We start from the raw sequence: 17,266 nt of genomic DNA on the forward strand, positions 1-17,266 counted from the left end.
GCAGCGCAGCTCCGAGGTTCCTAGATTAAAATTCTAAAACTGTCCTCCTAGCATCGTGGATACTTAGAACAAGGGTGCTTATTTTTATTTACAAGCCCCTTGCGCCACCCGTAGTCACTTTTCCCATGTTAAAAACTACGCAAAAATGGCGCAAGGGGCTTGTAAATAAACACCTAGATTTCCTACCACTGCAACAGGTGTCACCTGTAAGCTTTATAAATATGGAAGCATTGCCTTTCATTGACCTTTAAACTGACCTTCAGAGGCCCTGGCAATGTCGAACTGCATATTTTCTTCTACCATGCAAAAAAACTGAAGTACCCCTATAGGACATGAATTTTAATTTCTCAACTCTTAACACATCCGTTGATTTTTTCAAAAATGACAACTTTTCCGTTCATAATCGTGTGTGACTGTGAGCAAAACATGTTTAAATAGATTGTTTCAACTAAAAACTCACAGTATGAAACGGTACAAGAGATGTTTTGCCTCGCAGTCATGCTTCGTCTTATTTGTTTGAAAAAGGAAACTGTTGTTTCTATTGCACACTAATCATATTACAAACATGCAGGGATGTGTTTCTGCTTATCGAGACACTGTAGCTGCTCAGACCTGAAAGTAATGGATGCCCCATTGGATGGTGCTTCTGTTCAGAGTCAGCCTCTGATTCAAGGGCAGGCGTGCGTCATACAGGCCGACATTCACCGATCCGCCGATGCCATCCGAGGGTACCTGCCAGTTTTCAATATCAAATGTAACCGGAGGGTCGCCGTTGTCGTCGAAAAACACCTCCTGTCCAACAGGGTCTACAAAATGGACATTCTTCACAAAAGGTAGAAGCTGTAAAACCAAACACCAGAAGACCTTCCTTAATTCACACTAAAACAGTCAGGTAAATATGCAAAAATACAGAAAATGAAGATATGGTTGCCAATATTCTGTGAGCAAAAAGAGTTACGATTATTCTTGTTTTATAACCATTTATTAGCATAATGATAAAGTCACAGGCAATTAAATCAAACAGCTTAGTACCATGGCCTGCAATGCGATGTTTGTGATGTCACAATATGGGTCAGAAAGCAGATTAATTCCCATTGCTTCTGTCCTGTTGCTATCCTAAGAAATAAATGTCATGAAAGATTTGAGACTTCAAACACATCTTCTTCAGCAAAAATACCTGTGTGATGTAGTGATGCCAGACAGTAACTCCACCACCAGCTGTGAGGCATTCATGTAAAAACACCACAGCCTCCTGGAGGTTATTAATGATTCACTTCCTGCTTCTCCTCCTCGGACCAAGCAACCCTGGACATCTTTGTCAACAAACCATGAGGCTTTCATAATTGCTCTATGAATCAATGGCAATGTGTCCTTCATGTTCAGTTCTAGACTTTGTCATTTACCACCAGCTTTTCTATAAACCGACCTGCCCAGAGTTTCCATGAATTTGGGTTGGGTTTGTGACACTTTTCTGATGCAGCCCTGATGTAAAAGCATGTTTAGAAAATATGAACTAGAGCATAATTTTCTAGACAGGGTGCGCACTACCTAATACACTCCTGCATGAGTGTGTATAAACTAATCATAAAGAATACTTGAAACACTTTAAACAAAAGCAAAACAATTTTCACAAATGGGAATCAAGATTATTCTTGATTTAACATCATCTCCAAAATCCAAAGTCATTCAAAAAGGTGAGTAAACCATTAACCACTTCCTACTTGATGGTAAGCTTTTTTTATTTACTCTTTAAGAAGAAAATCCAAATCAAAAAGAATTCCAACAGTCCATATTGTTCTGATCTCAAACAATGAAATGCTGTTTCTATAATCCCAATGCATTTCGGGTGTAACCAGCACCCTTCTTCAGGAGAAATCTAAAAACAAATATATCATTTCATGTCTCAAAAATTGGTAGATAAACGTGACTGTCAAAATTAAAAAAAATGTACTGACATAATTCTCATAAATGAGCAAAATTGAACAGAATAAAGTAGACCCGTAATATCCGGCAAAGTCCAAAGGTACAACGTGAATGAGCTTGAAGTCCGAAAATTAGAAAGAGACCACTAAAATGTAGTGGGTGTTGCGACACAAACACACCAAGCACACAGCAATTGAAAACAAGCCTGATCACCTTGTGAATTCGAGTAAAAGAAAACCATGCACAATATGTGATAAAAGAGTGTATCTACCTGATGGAAATCTAAACAAGGACCAAATCACTGGTTTAAATGTATTAAACTACCTGTAAAGCCAAAAGAGATGCATGTATTATGTGACTCAGAGAGGTGTGGAACGCCAGCCTGTGTTACCACAGTGCTGATAATACCAGAGAATGCCCAACAATCACCTGGCGTTTGACGGCGCCATTTGTGGCAATGTGATATTTTTCAAAGACACGTAGTACAGATTCATGAAGAATCAAACTGTTGGGTGGTATCTGTAAACCATGTATGATCACTATTAACATTTATTCAACAATCAAATGCACGGAAATATCTCCAAACGAGTGAAGACACTTACTGCGTGCTGAATATCACACTCAGTTTCTACCTCTCGTTCCACACGTCTCTGAGTCACATAATACATACATCTCTTTTGATTTGGTCCTTGTTTAGATTTCCATCAGGTAGATACCCTCTTTTATCACATATTGTGCATGGTTTTCTTTTACACAAATTCAAGTGGTGATCAGGCTTGTTTTCACTTGGTGTGTGCTTGGTGTGTTTGTGTCACAACGCCCACTATATTTTAGTGGTTTCTTTCTAATTTTCGGACTTAAAGCTCATTCACGTTGTACCTTTGGACTTTCCCGGATAATATGGGTCTACTTTATTCTGTTCAATTTTGCTCATTTATGAGAATTATGTCAGTACATATTTTTTAATTTAGACAGTCACGTTTATCTACCAACTTTTGAGACATGAAATGATATATTTGTTTTTAGATTACCCCTGAAGAAGGGTGCTGGTTACACACGAAATGCATTGGGAGTCAAGAAACAGCATTTCATTGTTTGGGATCGGAACAATATGGACTGTTGGAATTCTTTTTGATTTGGATTTACTTCTTAAAGAGTGAATAAAAGAAGCTTACCATCAAGAAGGAAGTGGTTAATGGTTTACTCACCTTTTTGAATGACTTTGGATTTTGGAGATGATGTTAAATCAAGAATAATCTTGATTTCCATTTGTGAAAATTGTTTTGCTTTTGTGTAAAGTGTTACAAGTATTCTTTATGATTAGTTTATACACACTCATGCAGGAGTGTATTAGGTAGTGCACACCCTGTCTAGAAGATTATGCTCTAGTCCATATTTTCTATTTTGAAACAGGTGGCAGGGTGGAACCACTTCAGGGAGTGCACACCAAGTCAGAATAACATTGGACACCCGGTTTATTCTCTGTACCAGTTTAGTTTGAGTGCGCGCAAACTGTGGTTAGTTTTTTTGTAAAAGCATGTTTGCCATTTACTAAGCTACAGAAAGCCACTATACATCACTTGGCGTGGTTTAGTAAACACAAAGTAATGCAACACAGCATTGTTGCGTGAAATATTAGTAAATGTGCCCAATGGTTTCAACAATTGAATGAATAAATCAAATCCTTAAATAGTGTACTTTTACCCAGAACTAGACAACTTGAAGCTACAATACTAGTAAGAGATGGAGGGCCAGATGTACGACGCGCAAAATAGCGCCTCGCACATTGCGAGTCTTTTGTGACTCGAAATCTGTGAGGCGCTATTTTGCATGTACAACAGTGTGTTTAACACTGTTTGCGATTCCCAATGGGTTCAGAAATTGCGAGGCTCATGAATATTAATGAGCTTCTTGCAATTTGCGAGCCCTTTGGAAATTGGCAGGCCCTCCCAGGTATGGTGGCCTACAAGGCTCAGCAGATCACCATCTCTGGGACTGCTTTTAAATAAAGCAGTTTTTTTTAATGCAGTCCATTTTCCTTAAAGGAAAACGGGTGCATTTAAAAAAAAAAGAAACATTTTCATTTCATTTTTTAAGGGCAGGTAGTCCCTGGGACCACTGCCTGCCCTATAAAATATTTTTAGAGCCTGTCGGAAAGGGGTCCCCTGGGGACCCCTTCCCATTTGCGACTCCATTACCACCCTCTTGAAGAGGGTTGTAATTTGCAAGTGTTCTGCAACCGCAATTACGGTCGCAAAACATTTGTGCATGGGTTAAAGAGTCTCCATTTGGAATGAAACGCCCCTTCCAAATAGAGAGTCTCTAAACACTTTTTTGCGAGTCTCTATTCATTTGCGGCTCGCAAAATTGTGTTGGTACATGGCCATTCCAATCTTAGCATGGGCAAATGGGTCGCTAACCCGTTTGTGCATGCTAAAATTGGTCGTACATCTGGCCCAAAAAAGACAACGATTTAGCTTGTAAAGTGCATCATATCTAGGATGATCAGGTGTGCCATATTTCCTGGAGCAGTCCTGGTTTTTCACCATTTGTCCTGGAAAATGTCAGTAAACGTAGTGCATGTCTAGGATTTCAGAGAGGAACGCAGGGGGAAGCAAATTTTCAAGTATTGCAGCACAGCTTTAGTTAGCAGTAACTAGTTGAAAGCAACTCAGTTGACATAGATAAAAACATGGTCCTGATTATGAGTCAGTCATTGTTTTCTGTTCCGTGCTTAAACCCCTGTTTATGCACAGATCAGCATTACGAGTTGAGAGTTATTTAACAAATCCAATGATTAATGGATGCTTTAAATACCTCAGCCTTTGTTACATTTTGGTGGGTCAAACTTGCCGAACTTTAACAGGGGACAGCCATACGGTAATTACTGTTTCATGTAGATTCTGGTGCTTGCTGCTTGCTATTCCCCAGAAACTCATAATAGGTGGTATTTATCACACCCAATAAATAACGAACCCAGTAGTATTGTTATTTACCAGCTGTGATAAATAGCACTTATACTTGTAATCAGGCCCTATATGTGCAAACGTTGCACAAATTCCCCTCAGTGCAACATTGTCTGTGATTTCCATGTTTGTGAGGGTTGTCATTTAAGTCTGATCACCCTAATCATATCTGAGACTGCTCATTTATCCTCCAATAGTGGTTGCTTTGAAGACCAGAAATGCTTTTTTGTGCCACACCACATCGGTGCGGCCATGACTAGTGACCGCATTGGTAAACTTGAAATGTTTGAACTTACCTAGTTGCCTGTAGTGAGGGGACTGGTCACATCAGCTTTGGACCTGGAGTCTCTGAAGTGGTGATGGAGCTACTGTGGTTGTTTATATTTGTAGTGAACCCTTGAAGAATGGCGATGAAGCAGACCGAAATGCATTGAGAATGACACACTACTGAGGATGAAATATGTATATGGTCTGCTTTAGAGAAAAGGCCTGGATGAGCATACCTAGAGCATCAGATTTTTATACATAAAATGTACTTCGTGTGACAAAACGAACTGAAAAGGCAATTGAAAAGACTGGAATAAATTGAATAAAATGATTTAATGGAATTAATTGTGGCATTATTATTATTAGGCGGTTTTTGAAAAAGGAGAAATGAGATCGGGAACGGACATGCATCACAGGTACGGTAGTGTCTCCATGAGGTTTGGTTTAAGGAGTATGGGTTATTTTGAGCATTGAGGCAGTGGGGCGACATTCTTATATGATTTACAACATGGGATTGAGATAGAGAAGGACGGGGTGGTATTGTATCTTGGTCTTACGTTGGTTGTTATTAGAGGGAGAACGCCGATCGAGGCATTTAAAATGCATATATAATGAGCAATTCCCTAGTTTAGTATGCAACATGTTTTAAAAGTCTAAACATACCGTCTAAATTCATTGTTTATATTTGTAGTGAACCCCTTACGAAGGGCGATGAAGCAGCCCAAAAGGCATTGGGAATGACACACTACTGAGGATGAAATATGTATATGTCCTGCTTTAGAGAAAAGGCCTGGATGGGCATACCTACAGCATCAGATTTCTATACATAAAATGGATTTCATGTAACAAAATGAACTGAAAAGGCAAATGAAAAGACTGGAATAACTTGAATAAAATGATTTAATGGAATTAATTGTGGCATAATTTTTGTGATGCAATAGCAGTGCTTCCAGCATGGGAGCGATAACACGTTCCCAAATAATTAGATGCTTCAATGAATTGTGACATCTGGGCCAAAGCTGCTATTTCTATCAGTTTGCCCAGGAAAGGTCCATTTGTAATGGGTCTGTAGTTGTCAAAATTCAGTGGGTCCAAGTTTGTTTTCTTCAGTAATGGGTGTATGTATGACTTTTTGAGTTCTTCTGGAAATATTCCCGTAGTTAAGGAATCGTTGACGATTCTTCTTACTGGAGTGGCAGCATAGGTTGTTAGAAGATTTGTCTTGAATGTTTGCGGTGGACACAGGTCAGAGGGATTGCCGGCAGGCCTGCTTGCTTTGACCATGTTCATAAATTCATTGTGTGAAATGTGTTGGAAGTAATGGAGAGGCTGACTAAGAGTATTCTTGGATTGTTGTTTTGTAAAAGGGTTAGTGCTGGTGCTATGACTCTATTTTAAGTATGAGTCCAACGAGTCTGCTTTGTCCATGTAATGATTTGCCAGTTTGTCTGTGAAATCTTGAGTAATGGGATGATTTCCTTCTAGGCAACTTGGTTCACGAAATTCATTGAGAATTTTATAGAATTCTTTATTTGCACATTTAGCATTTTGAATTCTGTCTGAATAGTACCTTTTCTGTGCTTTTTTTGATAGCTGACTTGTATAATTTGTTAATTTTCTGTAGGTGAAGTTTGTCTTGTTTGGTTTTTGTTTTGAGCCAGGCATGTTGCAGCTTTCTAATTTTAGTTTTATGTCTTTTATCTCTGTATTTCTCCAAGGTGCTCTTTTTCTTTTGTTCTGTTGTGTGGTTTTGAGTGGTATCAAAAGCTTCCTGTACCCACTCATATAGTTTTTTTTAACAGAATTAATTGTTTCCAGATCTGTACTGGATGTTAGTTGTGTTTCTAGGTGTTCCAAATTGAGTTTGTTCCACGGTCGATAGGTGGATGCATGTAAGGTGGTTTTAGGTCACTTACTATTGTTTTATGATGGAAAGCAAACAAATGGTGGTCTGACCATGTGACTGGAGTTATAGTTTGAAAGGTAGCTAGTTCGGTATTAGCCAAAATGACATCTAGGATATGCCCAGCGATGTGTGTGGGTTTGTGAATGATCTGATGCAGGTTCAGTGCGTCTAGGCCAGTGATTATTGTTTTTGGATAGGTCATATTGGGTTTGTCAAACCAAATGTTGAGGTCACCCAGAATGCATAGGTTGGAGTGTATTGTTATCAGGTTTGAAACTGTGTTGTGTCTAGAAGTGCGTCTGGGAATGTTGCCTTGCTATGTGGAGGCTTGTAAAGGAGCAAGAAGTTACAGGAGGAAGACGGTGTAGGATTGTGTCTGGTGAGAAGAGATTCACAATTCTTTATGGAAATGTTGTCAACTCTAGTGATATGTAATGTTTGCCTAAACACAACAGCTAGGCCACCTCCTTTTTTGACTATACGACTTTGGGTGATCATTTGAAACCCTAGAGGAATGGCTTCATGCAGGACTGGAGCCATATCATCTCCCAACCATGATTCAGTTATGAATAGTATGTCTGGTTTTAAAACCTCAGCTACACTAACTTGTCACTGATAAGATTGAACAAGCTGCCTGCATGATTTTACCTCTTGGTGTTACAGTGGCATTATTTCTCGTATTCCCACCAATGTGCCTATTCCTCTTTTTCTGGGATTTCTTGGGGAGCTGTTATGTATGGTTCGAGAATGGATAGAGCCAAAGAGAGCATTGTGAGTTTAACTGGCACATGGAATTTAAGACTATGAAACTGCCTCAAATTTGTAGAGGTGCTCTGGACATTGACCTCTTGAGCTATTGTACTGTTATTGGCTTCCAATTTGTTATACTTGATGTAAACATGGTGGTTGATGTCATTGCTACTGTTTTTTTCTTTGGTGCACAACAAAAGACATAATGGTGAAGTTTAAACCAAGCAAGTCAGTACAGAACAACATACTTATGTAATACACTTTAATGACTGAAGGACCCTGTGCTGAGATAATAATACCTCATGAAGTGGCTGTGGGTGAGAAAATGGAGTACACTTCCTGTGATCTCCTCAAAGATATTTGTGAATACAGAAGTGCACTTGAACAGAACATAGATGTGGTTTCAATGAAAATGAATCATATTCACTCATATTTCCAGAAAGTCATGGTGCTAATGTGCACAATAGAAGAAGCAGTCAAGATTATAACTGGTAACATGGCTGCAAATGTAATATAATATAAAACGTTTTCATTTTATTAACTAGAGGCGAGGTTGTAGGATGCTGAGACAAGCTTGTATAGTTTCAATTGGGCAGACAGCCCCTGCTCAAACTTTTTAATGGTTGACTGGATAGCACTGAAGCTTGAAAAGAGTCACTCTGTACATTTACATCAAAGCAGCGTAGGAGATCAACTTTTTTTTACAGTATGTTAGGTGATAGAAATCAAACCCAGGTTGGGCACATGATCTAAGCTTACAAAGCAGATGCAAGGTCTTTTGAAGCAAAATATTATGGGGCTCACTACAGGACATTTACGTTTTAGTGAGTTATGGCCTGTGCAAAAGCACTTTTAATTCCACACAGTGTGCAGATATTTGTGCAGAGCTTCACAATTATTTTGCTAATTAGTGGGAATCTGCCTGCTCGAGGGCACTCGAATGGGAGTTCAGTAAGGCAGGGTTTGTGTATTCACGTGGCATGTGAAATAAAAAATATCATTAATCTCAAGGCTGGCTTTAGCGCTGGTGGCGCCCGGTGCGACAATCATTTTTCACCCTCATGATCTACTCCTCTCACAGCCACTGGGCAAAACTGCCCCTCATCTCTCCAATCATAAGATATTATTAAATACAACACACATCCTGAGGTCAGTGCCCCCCTCCAACGGTCAGCACCCTGTGCGGCCGCACGGTCGCACTGCCCTAAAGCCGGCCCTGATTGATCTTATCATGGAGCGGGTGCATGACAGGATTTGTCAATCGATTTTCTTTTTGTCTAGTCTTCCACTCTTAATAATGGGAAGGATCACTTTGATTAAAATGATGGTACTCTCACAGTTACTGTAGATTTTTCAGGGGTTAATGTACCTGATGCCCAAGAACCTATTTTGAGTGCTGGACAATACAATAAGATTTTTGATTTGGGTAGGCTCACAATCTAGGATTACATTTGGTGCTCATAAATGCCTTTACAGATAGGGTGGCATTTATCTTTCTGACTTTCAGTGCTACTTGTTGGCCTCACAGCTACAGTGTCTGAAAAGATAGTTATTTGGTACTGCAAATCGAGGAGCATTTATTTGTAGTGTGTTGTTTCACTGTTGATCTTCAATTCACATTTATGGCACCAGAAATAATAAGTCCTGGAGTTCCCGGGATGCTACCATGTATATCAGTGCCCGTTATGGGTGAATAAAGGTGCTGAAGCTAACTCAATTTTTTGATGAAGCAGCTCTACAGGAATGATCTCATTTTTGTAATCTGAGGCGAAAGGACATAGAGACCATATGAATAAAGGGCAGTTGTGTGACAATGGGAGACCATTGCAATAAAAAAGTATGTGCAACTTTTTCTGATCCTAAATTGGGGCTGTTTGTGATATATCCAAGATTAGTAATTGAATCCATCTGAACTGGCAGGAGTTCATGTTGCCTGACTCCATGGCAATACTGTAAAATTAATTCCTGCGCACCCGCAAATCCAGCCACAAGTTAGAGAGAGTAATTGCCCCTTGAGTGACATGAACTGACTTTTTATCTCAAACACTAGATTAGATCTCAGGAATCAGTGATCCTACTCACCCAAGAACATGATTACCTCGAAAGTTCACAATGGCATGTAGCTAGTATTTTGAAAAAAAGGGGATATAGATTGGTAAAACGATATTAAAGAGCATATTTTATATATTGCAGGTAATCCATCTGTAAAAAATTGAAAAATGAAAAAGGTCATGTGTCTTTAATTAAATGAATACCGTTTTTAACTTGGGAGTGGTATGTAGCGCTGTGCTTCTTTAAATAGACATTCTATATGCACGTCTTTAGGGCCGAAATTCATCGGCTACCTCTTGTTTCTAGGATGCACTTGGTGTAGTGCAAAATATGTAAAAATTAACCAGCTCTGGATATCAGGTTTGATGTGCTGTGTTTTGTTTCTTGAGCTGAGTGGAAGCCGAATGACATCAGCGTTGGGATCAGCATTATGGACTTTCTGAAACAGACCTACTGTGGATATTTATATATATAACTGAGGGTTACAGAGATGTTATAGCAAGGCTCAGACTTCACTCATCCAAAACCAGTGAAATTCTCCAGTAGTAGTTAGCTGACATAAGTATAACTTACGCCGCTGCAATGCACTGCTTATGACCTCACATCACTAATGACATGGCCAGTGACATCACCCATGACATCACTGATGAAAACTCAAATGATTTTGACCCGGGGACTCCATTCTCCATCCCCCAGGGCACAGCCACATCTGCCTGGGTGCCCTGACCCCAACCAGGCACCAAGAGTGCTTTGATGGGCTCCAGATCCCAGCCGGCTGCCCGCCTAGTGTGGGAGCCAGCACTGCCCCCCCAACAAAGGGAGCTGCTAAATATGCAGCTCCCTGCATGTGGGAGCAATCTTTCATCTGTTTCCCTACCGCATGACAGAGGACAGGGAAACAGATGAAAACAACACAGCTTTTTGGGGAAAGTTTGTGAAGATTTGCCAACCAGGTCTAAAGATATAGAAAAGTCAAAAAAAGCTTTTCCAATGGAAACTAGGTCCTAACTGTAACTACCTACTGGCAGCCCAGTGATACAATATCCTCTCTCTTGTAAGTGTCATAAATCTCAATGCTCACTTGGTATTCCCTTGGGACCAAATAAACCTATTAAACATATTTTCCAGCTCCTTAAACCATCTTTTTTCAAATGCCAGCGGTATAGCCCTGAAAAGATAAAGAACTTTGGGCAGGAAAATCATCTTGATTACGTTGCATCGGGCAACAATAGAGAGATGGAGATTATACATCATATCAAAGTGCTTCTTTCCTTTCTGAATAATTGGAGCTATGTTTATCTCCACCATTTCCCCCAGCTCTGAGGTGACATTTATCCCAAGATAAGTGGCTACCTGTGTCACTTGGGGATCCTCCAGGTCAGCAGCTCTGTTAGTGACCATCTGTGTTTTCTGTTGGTTAAGTAAATACCCTGATATCCTACCGAAAGCCAGGGCTTCCATCTCTATTGCCACAAGTGCTGATTGGTGATAAGATGGTACTACCACCAAATCATCAGCGTAGGCCAAGATTTGAGTTTCCCGCCCTTGAAACCTCATTGGTCTAATGCTTCTATTGGCGTCAATCTTCCGGATCAAGGGATCTATATATATATAATGTAAATTGAAGGGGGGAGCATGACATCCCCGCTTTGTCCTGTGTGTGATTCATATTGGATTTGTATATCCCCCATTCAGTCTTAATCATACTACCGCGGTCCTATATAATCCCCATATTGCATTAATAATGCCTTTTCCTATCCCAAACTGCTTGAGGACAGTCCATAACTAATCCCAGGAGACCCTATTGAACGCCTTCTTGGCATATAATAAGATTAGAGCCAAAGGGTTCCCTGAGACTGCTGCCACATCAAACAGTGTTACCACCCTGCGGATGTGGTCAGTGGTGCCTCTGGCAGGTATAAACCTGTGCTGTCGGGGGTGGATCACCTTGCCTATAATGAAACTTAATCGTGACGCTAGTACCTTCGAGGATATTTTCGCGTCGCTATTCATAAGGGTAATGGGTCTAAAGGAGCCAGCTTCCCTGGGGGGCATCCCTTTTAAAAAATATATATATTTGAGGCACAAGCCCATGACTCTGGAATGGAAATTCCTGTCTGTGCCTGGCAGAGTATTTCTCACAGATCTGGCTCTGAAGTAGTAAGGAAAACTTTTATAAAACTCAAGGGGGATCTGGTCAGGTCCCACTGCCTTACCAGAGGGAAGATCCCTAAGTGCTCTGTATATAATTCTTCCTCTGTAAATCGGGTTTTCAAAGATTCTGCAACTTCAGAAGTGAATTGTTCTAGTTTGGTGCCACTAAGATACTCCCTAATTAGATTCTCTTCTGGGTTCTGTTCCTGTCATATAATTTACTATAATATTTGTGGAATTCCTCTCGTATACCTGAAAAGCCCGTTACTAAGTTCTCCCCTTCACCTTGAATCTCCAGTATCTCTCCCATCACCCTTTTTTTGTCTTGAGCGTACTTCCAACAAATATCCTATGCGTTCATTAAACTCATGGCAGCCCTGTCTCCATGCAAGAAATTTCTCTGTTGCCTTTGCCCCAGAGATTTCTCTGATTTCAGCTTTTGCAAGGGCAAGTTTGGACATTATGTTCCCTAGTGGTATTCCTGAGGCTATAGCGCTGACAAGCTCCTCTTCAGTGTCTACCAATGCCTTAGATAATATTTTTGAATGTTGGATTACATTCCTTTGGCGTAGCAGGCTATAGCTAAGCATTTCCCCCTTATCCTGAATGCCTCCCAGACCACCCCGCTACTTGCACTATTCCTGTTCATCTCATTAAATTCCTTGATCCATTTACTTATGTGTATAATGTATCTCTGGTCCTTCAATAAGCCTCTTTCAAACATCCAGGTTGGCTCTGCTCTTTCTACCCCTGTAAAGATGACTACCAGAACTAGGGTTTTATGATCCAACATGACTCAAGGGTGTTTTTCCCTGCTATACATCGGGATTAGTTGGTGCGAAACCCAAAAAATCATCTAACCGCACTACTGATTTGTGGGGGTTGGAGAAATAGGTGCTTCTGAGGTTTGAGGGCTTCAGATATGGCCATATATCTACTAACCTGTTATCTTGAATTTGAAATGTGAGAGCTCTGTAAACCTTACTCTTTCGGCCTGTATACTTGCCTATGCTATCTCCCCCAGAGCCCACCCAAACCGTTGTTATTCAGGTCCCCAGAGAGAATGACAGAAGGTAGCCACAGCGCTAGCTTGGCATTAAGAAATTCCAAAACTTCAGGGTCATGCCCAGTGAGTCCGTATACTGAGCATATAGTAAAGACATGGTTGTGTTAACTACATTCTGCTAGCACACAGCGTCCCAGCTTATATGATTGGCACCTATTGAATATTATATCTCTCTTCCGAGATAAAATAGCAACCCATTTCGCTCTAGCTCCTTGTGTGGTATTAATGATAAGATTATACCCAAGCTGTTCCATTAGTTTCTCCCTTGTGCCCTCAATATGTGTCTCCTGTAAACATACAATGTCAGCATAGATCATTTTTAAATCAATTGCTATTCTCTGTCTCTTAGCTTGATCATTCAGGCTGCATACATTTACTGTTGCAATTCGTATACTCATTATCTATTGTTATAAAAATTCTTTAAGGGAGATATGAATCATACAGGTTTGTACATTAGCCCGATTTTCAATGACTTCAACCATATTCACTCTGCTCTTCCAGTTTTTGTGGTATTCTTCATGTACATGTACCATGTTCCCCCTCTCCATCCTGCCCTTGGAACCCCCTACCCAGCCCTACCCCCCCTCCTGACCTCCCTCCTCCCTTCTCAGCCCCATCTCCCCACCCTCCCCACACACGAGCAAGTAGGTCAGTGTTGAGCTCTGTGATGTAGCCGCTACACCTGCCATGAGGTGCCCCAGTGCCCCAGACCAGAACTATGAAAAAAATTTAAGATAGATAGCAAAAAAGTTTAGCCCCAGAGATAAAGTGAACCCCATTCTTGTAGTCCCACCACACCTTAACATAGCGTATGTGCTTCTGATTTGGCATATTGAGGGCCTCACTGCTCCCCTCATTATGGTCCAGTGCCCCCTTTCAAATAGTCCTTCAAGTAGTCCTGGGCCTTGATTTCCGTCAAAAACATCTGCACCTTTCCATTGGAAATAACCTTAAGTCGAGCTAGATTCAAAAGATACGCTTTGCAGCCTGCTGCCTGAAAGGACGTAATCAATTGGTGCAGTCTCCACCTCCTCTCTACTGTAGTGTAGCAGAAGTCTGGTCATGCAAAAAATGTATGGCCATCAAAAGTGTGTTTGGTGTCTGGCCTTGCTTTCTCTGATATAGCCTGTCGGAGAAGAAAGTTGCCAAAGAAGACAAAGACTGCCCTGAGCCATTCAGTTTGTCCTGCCACGTTGGTTTTCTTCTGCATCAGCTGGAAGTGGTGTGCTCATTGTACTTCAGCACTTCCACTGCGGTAGATCGGGGAAAGCACCCTTTAGGAGGCCCACCATAAATGCTCTCATGTCACTGCCTTCGATATTATCATCTAGCTCCAGAAATCTGAGGTTGTTTCAGCATTGCCGGTTCTCAAATTCTTCAAAATTCCACATTACGTCTGCCACTTGTTTATCCTGCGCCTCTTTATATATCTATAGCTTCACAACTTCTCCCTCTAATGCTTCTGTCCTTTCTTCAACATGCATTGTCCTTTCTTTTATTTCAGAGCAGATTTTGCTCACTTTCTTGAGTGACCCTTGGAACGTTTTAGTGGCTTGGTGTGCCCTGCGTTTTTTGTCTGGCTTCCCCTGCATTTTTTTTACGGGAAATGGCATAAACTAGGTCTATTGAGGGGGAAACCATTGGATCAGTGGAATCTTCCTGCTGTGCCGTTTGGCCACCCATCGCCTCATTATAAACCTGGCTGGTGGCAAAATAGTCCCATCTAAGTCTACCGACTGTATTCTTATCAAGATCTTGCCCTAGGTGAGCTGTTTTTGATTTGGTCCTGTGTTTTTGGATTGTTGTTCTATTTTGGGTCCCCCTTGGGTTGATAAATGAGTCCTCCATCCCTAACTCTTCCTATGTGAGCCCCATGCCTGAAGCTGAGAGTTCAGAATCATCTGTAATTAAAACGAGTTTCTCCCCATGTTCTTGGGATCCCATTACATTTTTTAACCATGGTCCTGAAAATGTCCCTTGCATAACAGCCCCACATAGTGCAGTGAGAGAGCAGGCAGAGAAGAAATGTTATTCCTTACCATTGCCTCCGTAGGGGGTTCCAGTTCTATCAGGAGTCCTGTGGTTCCCGTGAACCCGGGGATGCCATAGCTCACCTCAGTTGATTCAGCCACTTGCAGCTGTTGCTCTGGCTGGGGAGAGTCGATTCTCTGAGACCCAGCTCCAGGATGACGCTGCAGCTCTGTATCCCAAGGCGGAGCAATTGGCTTAGCTCTGTCCATTTTCTCCAGCTGTTCAGATGCAAGAGATGTGCTCTCAGCCATGGCCCTCTTCCCGAGGGGCCACTGCCCTGCAGCAGCGTTCGTGAAGAAAGCCTTGGCGATTGTCGGCTGCTTCAAGCCACCTAGGTCAGCAGTTGTCCCGTCCCTGCAGTGAACCTCCGATTCGGATTCCTTGGCCGAATTAACATCAGCCTCTTCCATTTTCCCTGCCAGGGTGCCGTGCTGGGGGTTGCTGGTGCCTTGTCCTGCTTGTGCTCCAGGCGCAGTGACCTCCTTTGATGCCTTATTTGTTTTGGGTGCCATCGCAGCAAACAGTCTTATCCACAGAGTGCCGACAATAACTCCAGCCTCTTGAAAAGCAGTCACCGCAAAAACCCACAGCTCCTGCCACAACAAGCCTCTTTGCCACCAGGGGTCCAGGAAACCCATATGGTAAGGGTCCTTTAGCATAATGCCTTTGCCATCTTTTTGCCTTGAAGCTGGGCGCGAGGGCTCCTCTCACTGTGGTCAGTCGGCTGCCATCTTACTCCCACAGTAAATATTTCATAAACTTCATATATACTTTATAAATAAAATAATAAAAAACAAATCACAATGTGCATCAGATTAAACCTTGATATATTGCTACAAATTCCTCATGAGTCTTGAGTTGACCCTAGTTTTTGAGTTATCCAGATGGAATACTCCAACATATATGTGATGGAACATATCATCGGCCAAACTCCCTTTAAATATCATACTTTTTCATCATTGATCTATCATCTGGACATAACAAAGGAGTAAATAAAAGTTCTGGTGTATGTGTTACTATGCACTAAATTACTAAAAGAAATGCAGATTCACTGATTCTACAAAGGTCTTGTGGCAGTTCTACATTGATTCAAATAGAAGCACAGTCTTTCAAGGGCCTCTCTCCAATACAGAGTAGTATTTCAATCAAATATAACAATCAATCTCTCAAATCCACAGTTACACAACCCTGGCAAACATATGCAGGTAAACAGGACATTATGCTACCTGCCTCAAACCAAAGGTTTGGCTGGGAGGAAATGTAATTGACTGTGTTTTGATTAACATAGTAAAGGAGTCTGTTCTTTAAAGCTGTTGTATTCATGTGCCTTCAAATTATTTTCATGCTGTGAAAAAATGTACTGATTCTGCTTTAATTGTTAATTTGGATTTCTTACTATTTGCAATAAACACAGATTTAGCATTACGTGGGCTATGATTACATCATTTTTTATGTGTGGTAGATATAAAATGCAAAACTGTGACAAAAGTGGATTCACAAACTAATGAATTCTTTAAATGATGCTTTATGACATACATATGCTCCGCCCATCTGTAGAACCCCATTAAGCAGAGTGGGCTTGGATTCAGAGTGCAGATTATCCCAAGATAAATAACACGTATGACTGTGGAGTTCACATCAAACTAAATTCCTATACTATATGTAATGGACTCAGATTTGTAAATGCATTTCACAGCAATCATGTAGAGAAGTGTGGCTCAATGATTAGAGCGGCAGACCCTGATGTAGAGGTCTAGCCTGGGACCAGGGTTCAATTCCCCACCTCGGCGGGTCTTGGGCTCAAAATTCCACGGACCTGATGATTCTCGCCTCGGTGCCTATTCCAATCATGGAGTCCCACTCTGCAACTCTGAGCAGTAGCTTGCTTAATCTCCACAATGGCCCCCACAACGCTAAGGATGCCTGGCCTCCACCTTGGGGGTGCCTAGGAGTGGACGCCTCACAGGGAAAGCCAGGATGGGTTCCACAGCGGTATTCGTACAAGCGCCTTGAGACCCTTGCGGGTGAGTAGTGTGCTATACAAGTATCAATTTATAATTTTACAATGGCTGGATGGCAAAGTAAATCAGGTTGATTACTTACACACTGGCAGAGAAGAGAAAGCAAAACATAAAATTATTAGCAGAACAA

At 41.3% G+C, this 17,266-nt stretch overlaps 1 protein-coding gene across 1 annotated transcript in view; it reads right to left on the reverse strand.

Moving 5' to 3' along the window:
• Positions 1-606: 606 nt before the first annotated feature.
• LOC146812077 (extracellular calcium-sensing receptor-like) overlaps positions 607-17,266 on the reverse strand; it is a 316,208-nt gene continuing 299,548 nt past the window's right edge. Inside the window, exon 4 of the mRNA XM_085615124.1 lies at positions 607-840. Coding sequence (XP_085471250.1) covers positions 607-840 — 234 coding nt within the window. The remainder of the gene's footprint in view (positions 841-17,266) is intronic.

Source organism: Triturus cristatus, chromosome 7 (genome assembly GCF_964204655.1).
Source record: "Triturus cristatus chromosome 7, aTriCri1.1, whole genome shotgun sequence".
In the NCBI taxonomy this organism is placed as follows: domain Eukaryota; kingdom Metazoa; phylum Chordata; class Amphibia; order Caudata; family Salamandridae; genus Triturus; species Triturus cristatus.